We start from the raw sequence: 16,866 nt of genomic DNA on the forward strand, positions 1-16,866 counted from the left end.
TAAATAACAATAACAAAACAATAGGTGGCGAGAACAGGCATAGTCCGGGTTGTTCACCCGTCAAAAGCTCGCCAGAAAAGAAAAGTTTTACAGGCTTTCCGAAAAGCAAGTAGATCTTGGAAGGTTCGAGTTTCAACCGGCAAGGCATTCCATAAATAAGGGGCCATGATCGAGAAAGCTCTATGCCTAGTAGATGACAAATGGTAAGTCCAGATGTCAGGGACTGCAAGCAAACCTTGGTATAATAAATATACTGGCCCTCAAACACAGGGCCACAAAAAATAAGGGCTGTAAAGTACCTGGCTTTCACATACCGTCTGAGACTGTTACAATCTCCGACAGTAGTTCCTGGACTGCTTCTGGCTACCAGAGAGAGCATGTTTCCAAACACAAAGCTTTGCTAGGTCTTCCTTTCGGAGGAGGCCTTATATTTAGCAATTCAGCAAAACCTCTACTAGGTCTTATATTCAGGGGATGTCTTATTTTTGGGGAACAGGGTATGTGGGGGATATCAAAGCGAAGATGTTACCTCCCTGTAATTAGAACTCTGTTCCTTAGTTATTTTCCTTCAATCGCCAAACTTTATTGCAGAGAGTGAGACACTGAACATCATTTGCATCTAGATATCTCTTATTCATTCATAGAATCATAGAATTGGAAGAGGCCACATCTAGTCCAACTTCCTGCCATACATGAACACACAATCAAAACACTCTTGGCAGATGGCCATCCAGCCTTTGTTTAAAAAATTCCAAAGAAGGAGACTCCATCACACACCAAGGCAACATAAAGGCTGTCCCCAAGTTACAAACAAGATAGGTTCTTTAATTTTATTCTGAAGTTGAGATGTTGACAAGCTGGAATGTATCCAGAGGAGGATGAGTAAAATGATCAAGGATCTGGAGAACAAGCCCTATGAGGGGTGGCTTAAAGAGCTGAGCGTGAAGAGAAGACTGAGAGGAGACATGATGACCATGTATAAATATGTGAGTGGAAGTCATAGGGAGGGGGGAGCAAGCTTGTTTTCTGCTGCCCTGGAGACTAAGATACAAAACAATGGCTTCAAACTACAGGAAAGGAGATTCCACCTAAACATGAAGAAGAACTTTCTGACTGTGACAACTGTTCAGCAGTGGAACTCTCTGTCCCGGAGTGTGGTGGAGGGTCCTTCTTTGGAGGCTTTTAAACAGAGGCTGGATAGCCATCTGTTGGAGGTGCTTTGAATGTGTTTTTTCTGCCTCTTGATGGGGAGATGGACTGGATGGCCCACAAGGTCTCTTCCAACTCTATGATTCTCTGATTCTACTAGTTGTTTTACTCTAAGGCTCTTGTGTATCTTCCTGTTTCCCTGGCAAGTGTCTTCTTCAGATTGTTCACATCTTTTCCAAAGCTGAATATTGAATGGCTTTTGCTGTCCTGGTGAAGATTTACTTTAATATCTGCCGTTCAGCATGTTTTTAAATTAATAGATTTTTATGGCTTTCATAATGATCCACAGATATATCCATGCATATTATCTTGAAAGATTCAACTACTATAACAAAATACATTTATTTCCACTAAATCAATGTGAGGTTTTCCTTTTCCAATACTTAATATTTGAATGCAGTGAACCATGTTATGGTTATGCAATTGGGAGAGTTGGTGGTAGGTTTCATTATAGATGAGGAACTAGAGGTTTCTATTCTCATTTAGAGAATTCATAAAATATAATTGCTTATTTTTATTTATAGCTCTTCCCGAATTGAGCTTCAGAGATAGTGGAGTATTTGCTGTGTGGAAAGTTGAGAGCAAAGCATTTTACTTAGCCTCATTTTTCACGTTTGCATCATATAAGCTAAGCATCTCATAATTCAAAAGCCCTATTTGCAGTGTTCTTCAGAGAACCACCAATGGAAAAAAACGGGTCCATTCCACCCAGTATGTTACAGAAATAAATAGCTCAAAATACATTTTTATTCTCCTTTTCTTTTTGTATTTGTTTTGAGCATCCTTCCTTCTTTGCTTGGATTGGTTGAAACTAGGTATTGCAGTCCAGCATATCTGGAAGATTCTTCTAGGCTGTATGACCATGTTCCAGAAGCATTCTCTCCTGATGTTTCACCCACATCTATGGCAGGCATTCTCAGAGGTTGTGAGGTCTGTTGGAAACTAGGCAAGTGAGATTTATATATTTCTGGAATGTCCAGGGTGGGCGAAACAACTCTCGTCTGTTTGAGGTAGGTTATTTATTTATCATGTCAGGAGCAGACCAAACAGTTATGTTACATTTTTTAACAAACAAACAAACACACAAACAAAACATAAAGTTTGCAAGCTTGGTAGCTGATTAAATGTCCTTTGACCAATAGCTGGCCACTTCGAGTGCCTCTGGTGTTGCTGCAATTTGAGGTAGGTGTGACTGTTGCAATTGGTCAGCTTGAGTAGCAATTAATGGCCTAGCCGTTTCAAGGTTATCTTCTTACTGCCTGGGGGAATCCTTTGTTGGGAGGTGCCTAGCTGGCTCTGATTATATCTTGTCTGGAATTCCACTTTTTTATAGTGTTGTTCTTTATTTACTGTTTTGATTTTAGAGTTTCTTAATACTGGTAGCCAGATTTTGTTCATTTTCAGGGTCTCTTCTTTTCTGTTGAAATTGTCTGCATGCTTGCAGAAACGTCAGGAGGGAATGCTTCTGGAACATGTCCATACAGCCCAGAAAACTCACAACAACCCAGTAATTCTGGCCATGAAAGCTTTCGACAATATATTTGGAAGATACCAGCTTAAGGAAGGTTGCTTTGAGCAGCCGAAAATGATTCCCTTTCTTTCAATCTTGCAACAACTTTAGTATTTTTCTATTAAAAAATAAGAATTGTAGTGGGAAGGGATTAGAGCTGTGGCTTCCCAAATAATACTTTCTCCGTGACGAATTGGTGCAGTGCAGTAGAAGTTGGTCGCCCAGCATGGAGGTGAGCAAAAACATTTGTGAAGGCAGCACTAATGAAAATTTTACCTTTGTTGGTACTGAGGAAAAAAATGAGCATTAGTTTTGTCGGCTGGGGAGCAGTGCAAATAAAATGCTTCTTGCCTCATAGCTATTAAAACCTCATTACCTCTTCTTGGAGAAGCTTGGATTGGTACAGATTCAGTGCTCTTAGCTGTGGTTAATAGATTGTGGGTGAACTCTTTGGAATTTTTGACAATTTCTTTTCCATCTACACAAATCCCTTGTGCCCATCTTTACCATGGTTAAGTGTTTAATTGGCATTGACAATTGCTGCTGTTCGTATTAACAGGAAACCCTCCCAGTCAGTTTCCTGGCTTCTGGTCCTAGTTGATTCCATGTATTTTCAAAATCTTTTCTCTTGATTAGCATTATCTGTAATTGATGTCGTGATGTAAAGTTTAACTATGGTTAAGAAGCTTGGTGGCATTAGAGACAAAAACCCAAAGGAACTAGATTGATTAGCTTGATAGCCAATAGATTAGGTTCATTATGTGTGCAGTGGCCCTTTAAAAGTTGGCAAGCAAGAATCATGAGAATTAGGTTGAAAATTCCTGAAAAACTTGTATCAAGAATGAAAAGATTTGTGTGTGCTAACACACGGCAGGTCCATTTCCTAACATCTTGACAGCCATAAGGACTATCACATTGGGTTGCTGTGAGTTTTCCGGGCTGTATGACCATGTTCCTGAAGCATTCTGTCCTGACATTTTGCCATATTTATGGCAGGCATCCTCAGAGGTTGTGAGGTCTGTTGGAAACTAGGCAAGTAAGGTTATCTGGAATGTCCAGGGTGGGAGAAAGAACTCTTGTCTGCTTGAGTCAAGTATGAATGTTACAATTGGCCACTTTAATTAGCTTTTAATGGCCTTGCAGCTTCAAACCCTGGCTGGCTGCTACCTGGGAATCATTTGTTGGAAGGTGTTAGCTGTCCCTGATTGATTCTAATCCATGTTAATCAAGGTGGCCATATGCAACATTCACACTTGCATCAAACAAGTATGAATGTTGCAATTGGCCACCTTGATTAGCTTTTAATGGCCTTGCAGCTTCAAACCCTAGCTGGCTACTGCCTGGGGGATCCTTTGTTGGAAGGTTTTAGCTGTCTCTGATTGATTCTAATCTATGCTAATCAAGGTGCCATTTGCAACATTCACACTTGCATCAAACAAGTATGAATGTTGCAATTGGCCGCCTTGATTGGCTTTTAATGGCCTTGCAGCTTCAAACCCTAACTGGCTGCTACCTGGGGGATCCTTTGTTGGAAGGTGTTAGCTGTCCCTGATTGAGTCTAATCAATGCTAATCAAAGTGGCCATTTGCAACATTCACACTTGCCTCAGGCAGACAAAAGTTCTTTCTCCCTCCCTGGACATTCCACAGATATATAAAATTCATTTGCCTAGTTTCCAATAGACCTCATCTCTGAGGATGCCTACCATAGATGTGGGTGAAATGTCAGGAGAGAATGCTTCTGGAACATGGCCATGCATCCTGGAAAACTCAAAGCAACCCAATGATTCTGGCCATGAAAACCTTTAACAACACATGTTGCTTTTTATGGTTATTCCTACGTTTCTGGCTGAGATTTTTGTAGGATTTTCTTAGATGTTCATGCAGAAAAGTCCAGGGCAAACTATGTAGTCTGACCTCCTCATTCGTGGAATCAGTATCCACAGTTTCATTTATTCATATCCAGCAAAATATGTCTTCTCTAGGCATTTTGTAGGTTATCCAATGGTATTATTGTGCTGGAAGGCCTTCATTTTAGTAGAGTTCACTATTATCCATAGTTTTTTTGTTTATTCACATGAGGTCCGAACACTTATCTCCTGTCGATTCAAAGGTTGTACTGTACATCTTTTGATATTGGGAAAGCAGCATCCACTCATTAGTCCTCAGATGAATGCAAGTTGCTTTTTCACAGTATTGACTGAAGTCAGAGGCGGCCCTAGGTAATTTTCAATGGTAAGCAAACAGTATTTTGGCGCCCCCAACCAATCACTGATATATATTTTCTGTTCATCGTGGGAGTTCTGTGTGCCATATTTGGTTCAATTCCATCATTGGTGGAATTCAGAATGCTCTTTGATTGTAGGTGAACTGTACATCCCAGTAACTACAACTCGCATATGTCAAGGTCTATTTTCTGCCAAGAGCACCTCAAGAGCACCCCTGGGCAAAATCAACTATACTGCAAATGCTTACTTTGCATAATGGGTTGAGCTGCCCCTGACTGAAGTATATCTTTTCCTGTTGATCCTTACAGCTTTGAATCTTAAATTAATGTTTTATTACTAATGTTGGGAAACAGTTCCCAAGCATGAAACTTACCAACCTCCTTAAAGGATTTGGTGCGGTCTCTTTTTTTCTTAGCCAAATGAAGTTTTGTATAGCTGAGCATTTCGACAACAAACACTACAGGTCTTTAAAAGATGGGTAAATCTATGTCTTTGATTGTTCCTTTACAACCACATGTATTGATCATATAGATTTGGTCATTATGATGACCTGGATCTGTATTGAATATGATGTCTTAGAACAGAATTGCTTGATTTGATCTCATTTTAGATGAGCCCAGACTCCTGTTGAGGAAACAACAACCATTGTCAAAAAAGGACAAATTCAGTCACTAATAAAATGTTACTGAATAGACATCAATTGACTTGATAGGTTTAACAACCAACATTTTGAAGTTATGTTCCCTGGCAGACCTTCCACAAGCTACACACTTCCTGTTCATTTGGTTGTGTCTCAAAGGGCAGAGCCTTTTGCTCAGTCCTCAAGGATTTTTCCTACTACAAGATGGGTCCTTAGTATCTTGTGGCTGTCTTCACTTCTCTTGGGAAGGAGCTTGGCTAAGAAATCCTGTTCTCGATTGTGACATACTTGGAGGTCAAAGGGGTTATGTGCTTACTGTACCATGAAATCCACTTTTGAACATTTATAATTCATGACTTCCTTTGGCCATTGTTTAAAAAGGGTAGAATATCACTTATTTTATATTTTGAATGTGAAAGAATCCAGTTTCTTAATAGCAAACCTATTTTTATTACTTGATCATTTATGCTAGATACTCATGCTGCTGGAAAAAGAGAGAAACAGAGGCATTAACTTCCAAAAACCTAGCTAGAGACCATGAAGAAAACAATAACAATTAATATTGGTATCATCATCATTATCATTATGCCTTCTTCCTCCATTCTGGGGCTCCCAAGCAGCTTACAAATGTTGTAACAGAACAGATTTTTAAAATCTCATCACTAACACATACAAAGGTTAAACTTTCATTAAGTTATCATTAGAATTTTTATTATGTCATTATTGTTATTTGAAACACAACAAGATGAGTCCACAGCAGACAAGATCACTCTGCTGGCTGTTGTATTGGATCACACGTTGGACACTTCCCAAGTGTCTAGGACTGTGTGATGTATCAGCGAGTAATGCGTGCAGATCCCAGTAAGATGGCCTTCTGCAGCTGGCAGATGGTAATCTTGCCAGCATTGATTGTGTTTAAGTGCAGGCCAAGGTCTTTAGGCTCTGCACCCAGTGTGCCAATCACCACTGGGACCACCTTTACTGGCTTGTGTCAGAGTCTTTGCAGTTCGATCTTTAAATCCTCAAATCGTGTCGGCTTTATTATTATCGTTGTTATTATTATTATTACTATTATTATTTTGCCAGCTCCAGCTTGCTAATATAACCTACAGAATTGTTATAGGGGATAGAATTATTTTCTTTAAGATGACTTTCTTTGGGAAGCCTAATTCTGCAGCTCATATCAAGCTGTAGACCATTTTTATACTTCTGTGGATTCAATGCAGCCTGGCTTACATTGGTTTAGCACAAGCAGAATTCATTCACCCCTATATATATTTGCCCCTTCTGCTATTACCAGATAGATTTCCCCTGAGTGGCTACAGGGTCTTGTCTTCATTTTATTTCCCCAGTTATATATTTGGAAAAACCTGTGGCCATTTAATTTAGCCATTTGTTTTTGAGACAGAATTCTTCCCACTCTGGTTCTCTTTCGGATGCTGGGTGACAGCATACAAGTTTCAAAAGCAGGAAAACAAAATGAGGCAGGTCTGTTTATAGGAAGGGATTGGTTCAGAAAAACCTAACCAGTACGGCTGAAGAACAAGTTGATGCCCTGAATTTTGACTTGTTCCTCCTCCCTTTTCTCTTTCATATTTGTTCCTTTTAGAAAAACAGTTGACTGCTAGCAACTGCCTAGGAATATTAGCCATGGCCGAAGCAATGCAGTGCAGTGAACTATACAACATGGCGAAGGCCTATGCGTTGCAGATTTTCCCAGAAGTGGCAAATCAAGAGGAGATTCTTAATATCTCCAAGGACGACTTCATCTCCTACATGTCCAATGACAGCCTGAACACGAAAACGGAAGAGTTGGTTTATGAAACGGTGATAAAGTGGATTAAAAAGGATGCTGCAATCAGAGCCCAGGTAAGGAGAAGGAGAAGCCTCCTTGGATTCTTGCGCTTTCTTCCATTGCCATAAGTAGCTTCTTAAAATAGAATACGGCTCTGTGCTGTTCTAAATCCTAAACCCAGAAGGAAAAAAGGGGGTAGAGGAGAGCAAAGAGAAAATGAAACTTTCTTTTAATTTTGTCATTTGATCCCCATGTCTGATTAGAATTAAAAAGTTCACATTTGCTTGCACGTACTACGCTAAATATAGCCTGGCCAAAGATAGCTCTTGAAGGATTAGTATTGTGTGATAATGTGCCTTCGAAAATGGGATAACCTTTTTTCTTTTTCCAAAGAAGACGAAGCAACTTGCATTCAGCAAAAAGCAAGACTCATCACTAAAGCTCTAGGCACTGAATGTTAATAACGTGGCTCATAGTACTGAGAGAAACCACTCTCTATCTGTGCATTAGCTCTTTGCAGATGCCAGTAAATATTTATTGGGCCTACCTTCTCTGGACAAGTTACTCTTCTAGGCAGTTGACCTTAGGATGAGATAAGGATTCAGATAAGGGTTATAAATACTGTCTGCCTTTGAGGACAGAGATAGTAAATGTCCTTGGGCTAAAAGAAGTACAACAGCAGCACGTAAATTTGCCAGTTGCCTTACCTGATTAAGATTTGTAGTAAGCTAGCTTCACATCTTATCGACCCAAGACCTAGGAATTGACTCAGTGATCAAACATCTTCCCCATTTGCTCCTGCTATCAGTTCAACTCTCAGTGAAGCTGAGAAACAGATTATCTTATAATGTTGGATTATTATGGGATAGAATACAGATGCTCGTGTAATGTGTTCCAGACGCTTGTAATACAAGGAGCTATGTTGCCTCCCAGGAGTTATTATTCCCATCCTAAATATAAGAATTATAAGAATTATTTCCTAAATATAACTGTAGAATTTTAAAATTCAAGGTAAGTCATCTTGCTGTTTCACTTCTCTTCCTAGGGTGGAGTGTTATTTCAATTGTATATATAGACAATTGGCGTGTCATCCAGTTAGAAACTGCTTATCTAGATGTCTCAGAATGAGGTATTTGTTTAATGCAGTAGTTCCCAACCTGTGGTCGGTGGACCACCGGTGGTCCCCAAGAGCTAAAATATGGTCCACGGCATAGTTACTACAAAGTTGCAACAAGAGCGACTGGTCTCGCGAAACCCTCTTATAGTGCCAAGGCAACAGGGATGTCAGGAGGTGAGGGACTGACTACACACGAAAGGCATACCAACAAGCCTCCTGACTGCTGCTTCTCCTCCTCCTCCCTCCCCCTGAGTGGAGTTGTTCCATGTGGTGCCTGGAAGTGGTGGCACATTGGTGTCTTCGTTTTTAGGCCTGTTCCTGGGGTTATTTGAGGTGCTGATTCAGAAAATTGTATTGGATAGACCACATCAGCTCTAGATTATTAAATACGGTTTTCTGTGGGCAAGCAGATGGCGACTACTGGATGGCATATGTTCTGTCTCAGAAACTAGAGGTGATGTGGTCTATCCAATGCGGTTTTCTCAATTAGCACCCCAAATAACCAAACCAAATCTAAATTTAACCAAAAACTGATTTGTAACCCTTTTGGTACTAATGTTGGAGAGTGGTCCCTGGTCAAAGTGGTTCCTGGTCAAAAAAAGGTTGGGAACCACTGGTTTAATGAATTCCGTCATTGGATAATAGAACTAGAAAACATATACTGGGAAACCTCAAATTTTAGTGAAGTATGTGGAGTCTCATATAGAGAATGAAGAAATTGTAGGAGTTTGTTTCAATGTAAACAGAGTTGTTGCATGTAAATTCTGAATAAAAAATGATAACACAGGAGGCTAAATTATTTGGGAAAGTACTTTAGAAACACTCAGTTGTCACATAGAATCTATGATAACTAAGGAGAGGAATGGTCACATTGAGAAGGAGTCCTTAAGAAAGAAACAGCATTGATCAGTAAGTCAATGGGCTGTAAGTACCACAAATGTATTGTCGAAGGCTTTCATGGCTGGAATCACTGGGTTGTTGTAGGTTTTTCCGGGCTATATGGCCATGTTCTGGAGGGAAAAATTGCCTCCAGAACATGGCCATATAGCCCGGAAAAACCTACAACAACCCAGTACCACAAATGTTACTCTACTGTTCCCAGAGCCAAATATTCCACATACATTCATAGGAGGCCAAACAGTTACTAAGCTACTTGACTTAACCCCAGCTCAGTTTGGTTAAACCTAGCCTAGAAATTACTAATGGGAAGAAAGAACTATTGGAGAGTTTGTTGAATGTAAGCATTCTTTCAAATACAAACATCCTTCTTCCACTCTAGAGCGCTTTGTATATTACTCTTTCCCACCACCTCCTGCTATATCCCTCAGCCATCCCTGTCCATGTTGTCTTATAGAAAAGCCCCCCTACTATGATGTTCACAAACATTTGACCAAATAACTTTTAGAGCAGGCATTGTTAAAGTGAACTATTTTCTGGTGTCCTGTACTGGCATTTTAGACTAACTTTTATCATGTCAGACTTGGAGATAATTGGGAGGAAACAAAGTCCATAACGCCCATTAATAAGATATACAAATGAGTCCTTAATTGCATTAGGCCTTCTATTCAATGTTTTCAGAGCTCTTTCCTGTTGATTGTGTTCAGCCTATGTTATTTTTGTTGCCGAAACAGATTTGACCCCCCAAAAATTAATCAGTTGAACAATCAGGCACTTGATTTATGTAACACCTTTACATGATCAATAAGGTTTAATAGGTGCACAGTGGCTCAAGATTCAGAAATAACCAGTTATGTATGGTAACTGAAATAAATTAAAACAGTTTCATAATGAAGTTGCATTAACCAAAAAATAACAAAATCATTTGCAGATTATTTCACTGCCAGTCGAAACATCATTTGGCCTTGCTAGTTAGTAACATCAGGCAAAACTGGGGATGGCCTTTTCAAGGAGACAGGGCTAGTTGTTAGATAAAGGATGTAACACTGTTGTGCTTCACATCCCTGAGCAGACTTGAGCATGATTATTTGGTTATCCATCTTCCATCTGCTGAGAAAACTTGGGGTTGGAGGTGAAATAGAGAAGCAACAAAGGAAATAGGTGCACAGTGTTCCCTTGCTACTTCGCTTATTGCGGACTCGCTGTTTCACGGGGAGCAGCGAAGGAACACTGTACTGCTTCTGTGTTTTCTAAACAGAAATCACTATGGCAGTTATGAACATGCAACCATTGTAGTTACCGTGCTACATAGTATCTCCCTGCCTGAACAACAACTAAGTCAGTGATTCTCAACCTGTGGGTCTCCAGATGTTTTGGCCTTCAACTTCCAGAAATCCCAACAGCTAGTAAACTGCCTGGGATTTCTGGGAGTTGCAGGCCAAAACACCTGGAGACCCACAGGTTGAGAACCACTGCACTAAGCCATCCCCACTTACTGGGAATCAGCAACTGTGATGGAGAAGAGTCTATTCTCCTGTCAACAAATATGTGGCTGACTGATGCAAACAGTCTCTTGTCTCATAGAAACTCAGTCCCTATCACTTCACCTTACACTAGAGATGGCTTGATAAATGTCATGTTGGAATGTCATTCTACTAGTTTCTGATAAATAGGAACAGAATTCTATTGATTGCAGTGGCTGCTGTCCAATAAATTGAAATTGAAGGACTTTCATGGGCCCTACATATGCTCTAAACCAGTGGTTCTCAACCTGTGTGTCCCCAGATGTTTTGGCCTTCAACTCCCAGAAATCCTAACGGTTGGTAAACTGGCTGGGATTTCTGGGAATTGTAGGCCAAAACACCTGGAGACCCACAGGTTGGAGAACCACTGCTCTAAACCAAAGCACATGTAAGGATCATGAGTATGAAGCAGTCACAAAAGCATATCTTATTTACATATCTGAAACTGCCTTAGGCTGGATCTACACTGCCCTATATCCCAGGATCTGAACTCAGAATATCTGCTTTGAACTGAATTATATGAGTCTACACTGCCAGGTAATCTGGGATAATCTAGGATCAGATTCTGGGCATGTAGGGCAGTTGTAGAAGGGGCCTTAGTGAATTTCATCCCTCATTTTTATGTAAGAACCCTGCTTAGCAGGCACTAAGGAGGAATGGGCCAATTTCACCACATTCCCTATGCATCCACTTCTTTGTTTCAATAAAGTACCTGTTTTCAAACAAGGAAGTAAACCTGCAATCAATATTCAGCTTACATCTACTGGACGTAAAACAAGAAAACACAGAAAAGTTGTTCTCACCCACCCCAACTGAATATTGGGGGTGTTTTTAGTTTTTACCAAAAAAGAAATGGGGACGTAACATTTCAGTCGGTGATGACATGCCTCAGGGGTGCAAACTTCCACTTCCCAAAGGGAACAATTGAAATCATTTGAGTACTGACAGTTGCACACGCTGCTATAAAACACCATTTCAAGATGTGCATTATCTGCCAGAATTAGGGCATAGCAAGCAGGCTCCTCTTGACCTCCTCTGGGATCTGAAACACTGCTCACATGGGAAGGAGCCATATATCATATCACAGAACACATATACAGCAAACATTCAATGCCGTTATACACTGATAGGACAGGCAACAGTACAGATAGAGATATATAGGCTTTTCCCATGTTTGGCGTCTTGGAGGTTGTGCTCGATTCTGGCAACAGGGAGTCAAAGAGCCCTGTTCACATATTTCCTCCTTTTGATTGAATCACTGGCATTTTTTGGTATTTTCTTTTGGTGTCATTAAAATACCTCCCTGCTTAAGCAGTACATATTTATCTACTCACAGCTGTTTTCAGTTTGCTAGGTGGGCAGTGAACTGGGCTGAAGGTTGGGTGCTCACCCCTGACGCAGGCTTCAAAATGCCAACCTTTCGATTGGCAACATTTATTGCAGCTGATGCTTAACCTGCTGTGCTAAAGCCCGGCCCTCATTTGTATTAGAGGAAATGCCTTTAGAATAAATCAAACCATTGGTCCGTTCTGCTGATTAATGTCTATACGATAGTAATTCTCCTAGGTGTTAGACAAGAGCCTTTCTCAGTCTCACTTACAATGCTGGGGATTGAAATGCTGGACCTTCTGAATGCAGTGCTTGTACTGTTTTACTGAAATTCAGGTTTTTTCTTGTCATACCAGCAGCGGGAAACAGGTGCATTTGGAAAGCTCCCATTGCACTGAGCAGACACTGGAATTAATCCTAAATGAAATTAATGGATAGGTGAGAGTTTGCCAGAATGCTGTCCAAACAAAACAAAACAAAACCACTCAAGGAAGGCTTGGCTGAAGAAAAATGCTTCACCAGCCCAGGTCAGTTTCCCAAGCAGTGTGAAGCCTTGAATTACCAGCAATGCCCATGAAAAGGGTGGAGAGCCACCACTCAGTCATTTGTTTTCTTGCTTCTGGGGCTCTCTGGCTCCACATCTAAGGGTCCAGACAATACAATTATCCAGACTCCTGTGTCTGACAAACACCAGGCCTTAGTTTTGGACTCTATTCATCTTAACACCATGGAAGGCCATTTGTGATTTTGTCATGTTAAACTTGAGATGGAAAATATGTTATTTGATAGCAGATACCACCAGTAGTAGGCATAACTACCAAAGATGGGGAGTGGTAGGAATTGCTATCCAGTTGCTGTCCAGTTCCTATCCCTGTACCAATCACGTAGCCCCCAGTGGTGCAATGGGTTAATGGCAGGACTGCTGACAGACAGGTCACCGTTCAAATCTGGGGAGGGTGGGTGAGCTCCCTCTACCAGCTCCAGCTCCCCATGCAAGGACATGTAAGAAGCCTCCCACAGGATGGTAAAAACATCAAACATCTGGGTAACATCCTTGCAGATGGCCAATTCTCTCACACCAGAAGCAACTTGCAGCTTCTCAAGTTGCTCCTGACATGAAAAAAAAAATTAGATTTTAAGCACAAAACATTGCAGCGTATTTTTTCAGGCTAGTGAACAAAAAGACTCCAGAGAACAAGTTGCTCTCCCTAACATAAACAAGCAGAGTAAATCCTTTATGGCCACACACAGACTCCCAAGATTCCGGTTTCTTTGTCCTTAAAGGTAAAGGTAAAGATAAAGGTATTCCCCTGACATTAAGTCTCTTTACTTCCAACTCTGGGGGTGGTGCTCATCTCCATTTCTAAGCTGAAGAGCCGGCGTTGTCCGCAGATACCTCCAAGTTCATGTGGTTGGCATGACTGCATGGAGTGTTGTTACCTTCCCACTGGAGCGATACCTATTGATCTACTCATATTTGCATGTTTTTAAACTGCTAGGTTGGCAGAAGCTGGGACTAACAGCGGGAGCTCATCCCACTCCTTGGATCTGAATCACCAACCTTTCAGTCAGCAAGTTCAGCAGCTCAGCAGTCTAACCCGTTGTGCCACCAGGGGCTTCGTCCTTATAATCTAGTAAAAAACTCTTTCTTCTAACAACAGCAAGATTCCAGTTTCTTCCTCCTCCTCACTCTCCTTGTAATGACAAGATAGGAGTTTTGTCCTCATCCTTGTTCACCCCCCACTAGCCCTCTCTTTCTTCCAGGAACCCCAAGACTACAGGCTCCCCCCCCCCATCCCATTCTATTCAGATAAAAGAAATCAGGTCCAGTCAACTCTTCCTACCACTTAGCACCCTATGATATGATATGATATGATATCATATATCATATCATATCATATCATATCATATGGAGCCCCCGGTGGCGCAGTGGGTTAAACCCCTGTGCTGGCAGGACTGAAGACCGACAGGTCACAGGTTTGAATCCGGGCAGAGGTGGATGAGCTCCCTCTATCAGTTCCAGCTCCTCATGCGGGGACATGAGAGAAGCCTCCCACAAGGATGATAAAAACAATTATCTCACACCAGAAGTGACTTGCAGTTTCTCAAGTCACTCCTGACACGACAAAAAAAAAAGCACCCCATGAACTCAAAGCAGGCTCATTTTCTCTCCTCACCCTCCTTATTCCCCTGCTTCACTCAATTGCAAAGGCATGCTGCAATGGCTGTGTATTGTGGGTAAAAGAGCAAGGGTGAAACTGTCATTTTTATTATTATTATTTCTGAAGAAACATTAGTAGTTGGATGCGCCCTCAATAGAAGCATTTCAAGTTGCCTCCCACCTGTACATCATGCTGGGGTGATTTCATATTTTTAAGTGCTTAGAAAAAAATGTGGGCCTTACATTTCCTTTCTCATGTTGCCATTTCCACTATTTCCCTTGCATACTCTCCCTTTCTTGCTGCTGTGAGTCTTTTTCAGCATTGCTTTCCAGCCCCTCTTTTACCTCCGCCTTCTCCTGAAGAGCTTTTTGAGTTTACTATGGCATCTTTATTTATTTTGCCAGTGTGTGTCTCCTTTCATGTTCCTTTGTTTGTTTGCTTGCTTGCCTGCTCCCTTTTTTGAAGAGCTTTTAATTTTTTATAAATATGTTTCTTTGGAAAGGAGTGTTTTGCAGTTAAATTACTGTTAAAATCCGGGTTGCCGGTTGCTTTCATGTGTTACAGATAAATCAGCTTTCAAGGGTGACTGCTATAACTTCTCCTTCCCTCTCCACCCTTCACCTCCCTGTATCCCGCTGGTTTGTAATAGGCTTCCTAAGCACACAGATGCTTATTTTATAAACATAGAAGCTCTCCCTTTCCAAAATCCTTCCATGAAGCCCGTGCCTTTAAAATTTCATAATGGCATCTTTTGATTCTGGAACTCAGGAAGAGATTACCCAGGAGCACGGGGCATAAAGTCAAGCTCAACAGCCGTGAACATGTGGATATTTTAAAAAATGGCTGTGGATATGTGGCACTTCCTTGTAGGTAGAAATGAGGATACATAGTCCAGCACTGACACTTGCTAGACAGCTCTGTACTCCTTGTGAACCCTGAATTCAGTGTTAGAAGAAGCTCAGTAAGTACCTTGCAGAATAAGGCTTCTGTCCATACTGTAAGAATCTTTTATGCAGTTTGTTCTTTCAGAGAACAATATTTGTAGCCCACCAAATATTGAAGACTCTCATTCCCATCAGACTATCCAGCATGCGTTGGGAACATACGGAAGGCTACAGGTTGAACACAAGTACCACTCTAATAAATTAACACTTTAAAAAACAGGGCCAGGTCCATGTATATTTTTAAGGGCCAGGTCCATGTATATTTGACCCAGAGGAAAAGTGTTCTTGCCATACATCAAGGGAACCACTGGCCGCATAGGGAAGCTGATGAAGAAACACAACCTACAAACTATCCACAGACTCAATAGGAACATACAACAAATGCTACGTTCAGCAAAGGATAAGAAGGACCCTCACACCTCTGCAGGAGTCTATCATATACCATGCAGCTGTGGACAAGTCTACATAGGGACCACCAAACACAGCAGCATTGCCCAAAACATGAATCAAGGAACATGAAAGGCACTGCAGACTGATTCAGCCTAAGAAATCAGTTATAGCAGAGCACCTGATGTACCAACCTGGACACAACATATTATTTGAGAACACAGAAATGCTCGACCACTCCAACAACCATCATGTCAGACTACGCAGAGAAACCACTGAAATCCACAAACATGTGGACAATTTCAACAGAAAGGAGGAAAACATGAAAATGAAAAAAATCTGACCACCAGTATTTTTTAAAAAAACTCTAAAATCAGGACAGTAAATAAAGAACAACACTCTGAAAACAGGGGAATTCCAGACAAGAAACAATCAGAGCCAGCTAACACCTCACAACAAAGGATTCCCCAGGCAGCAATCAACCAGGCTTTGAAGCTACAAGGTCATTAAATACTAATTAAGGTGTCAATTTGCAACATTCAGACTTGCCTCAGTTCTTTCTCCCATCCTGGACATTCCACAGATATATAAATCCCACTTGCCTGGATTCCAACTGACCTCACAACCTCTAAGGATGCCTGCCACAAATGTGGGTGAAACGTCAGGAGAGAATGCTTCTGGAACATGGCCATACAGCCTGGAAAACTCACAGCATCGCAGTGATTCCAGCCATGAAAGCCTTCAATAACACAGGATATAAGCTTATATATAAATTTAGAGAGAGATTGAGAGAGAGAGCTGGTTTTTGTCTTTATGTGAGATATTTGTAAAAACAATTAAATTTTTCTCTGGAATAAATCCATAATTGCATTCTCTGCTATATTAGTAAATGTGGGAACCTCTTTGAAACAAATAGCTTGTCCACATTGGCCAAAGATGTCAGGCTCATTGTGAATCTATAGCTGCCTGTCTCCATGGCACACAGCAACTTCCAGTGAGTATCCTAGACTTTCTTGCCTTCGTTTGATTTTGCCGTGCTTTAGTCAAAGTTGGGAGATCCTTCAAAGCTTGCGGGAAGCTCTAGAGCAGTGGTTCTCAACCTGTGGGTCCCCAGATGTTTTGGTCT

The 16,866-nt window shown here is 41.1% G+C and overlaps 1 protein-coding gene across 1 annotated transcript in view; it reads left to right on the forward strand.

Annotated features, from left to right (window-relative positions):
* Positions 1 to 16,866, forward strand: part of KLHL29 (kelch like family member 29) — a 545,709-nt gene that overhangs the window by 427,106 nt on the left and 101,737 nt on the right. Inside the window, exon 8 of the mRNA XM_060786976.2 lies at positions 7,196 to 7,455. Coding sequence (XP_060642959.2) covers positions 7,196 to 7,455 — 260 coding nt within the window. The remainder of the gene's footprint in view (positions 1 to 7,195; positions 7,456 to 16,866) is intronic.

This window comes from Anolis sagrei, chromosome 1 (assembly GCF_037176765.1).
Source record: "Anolis sagrei isolate rAnoSag1 chromosome 1, rAnoSag1.mat, whole genome shotgun sequence".
NCBI classification, from domain to species: domain Eukaryota; kingdom Metazoa; phylum Chordata; class Lepidosauria; order Squamata; family Dactyloidae; genus Anolis; species Anolis sagrei.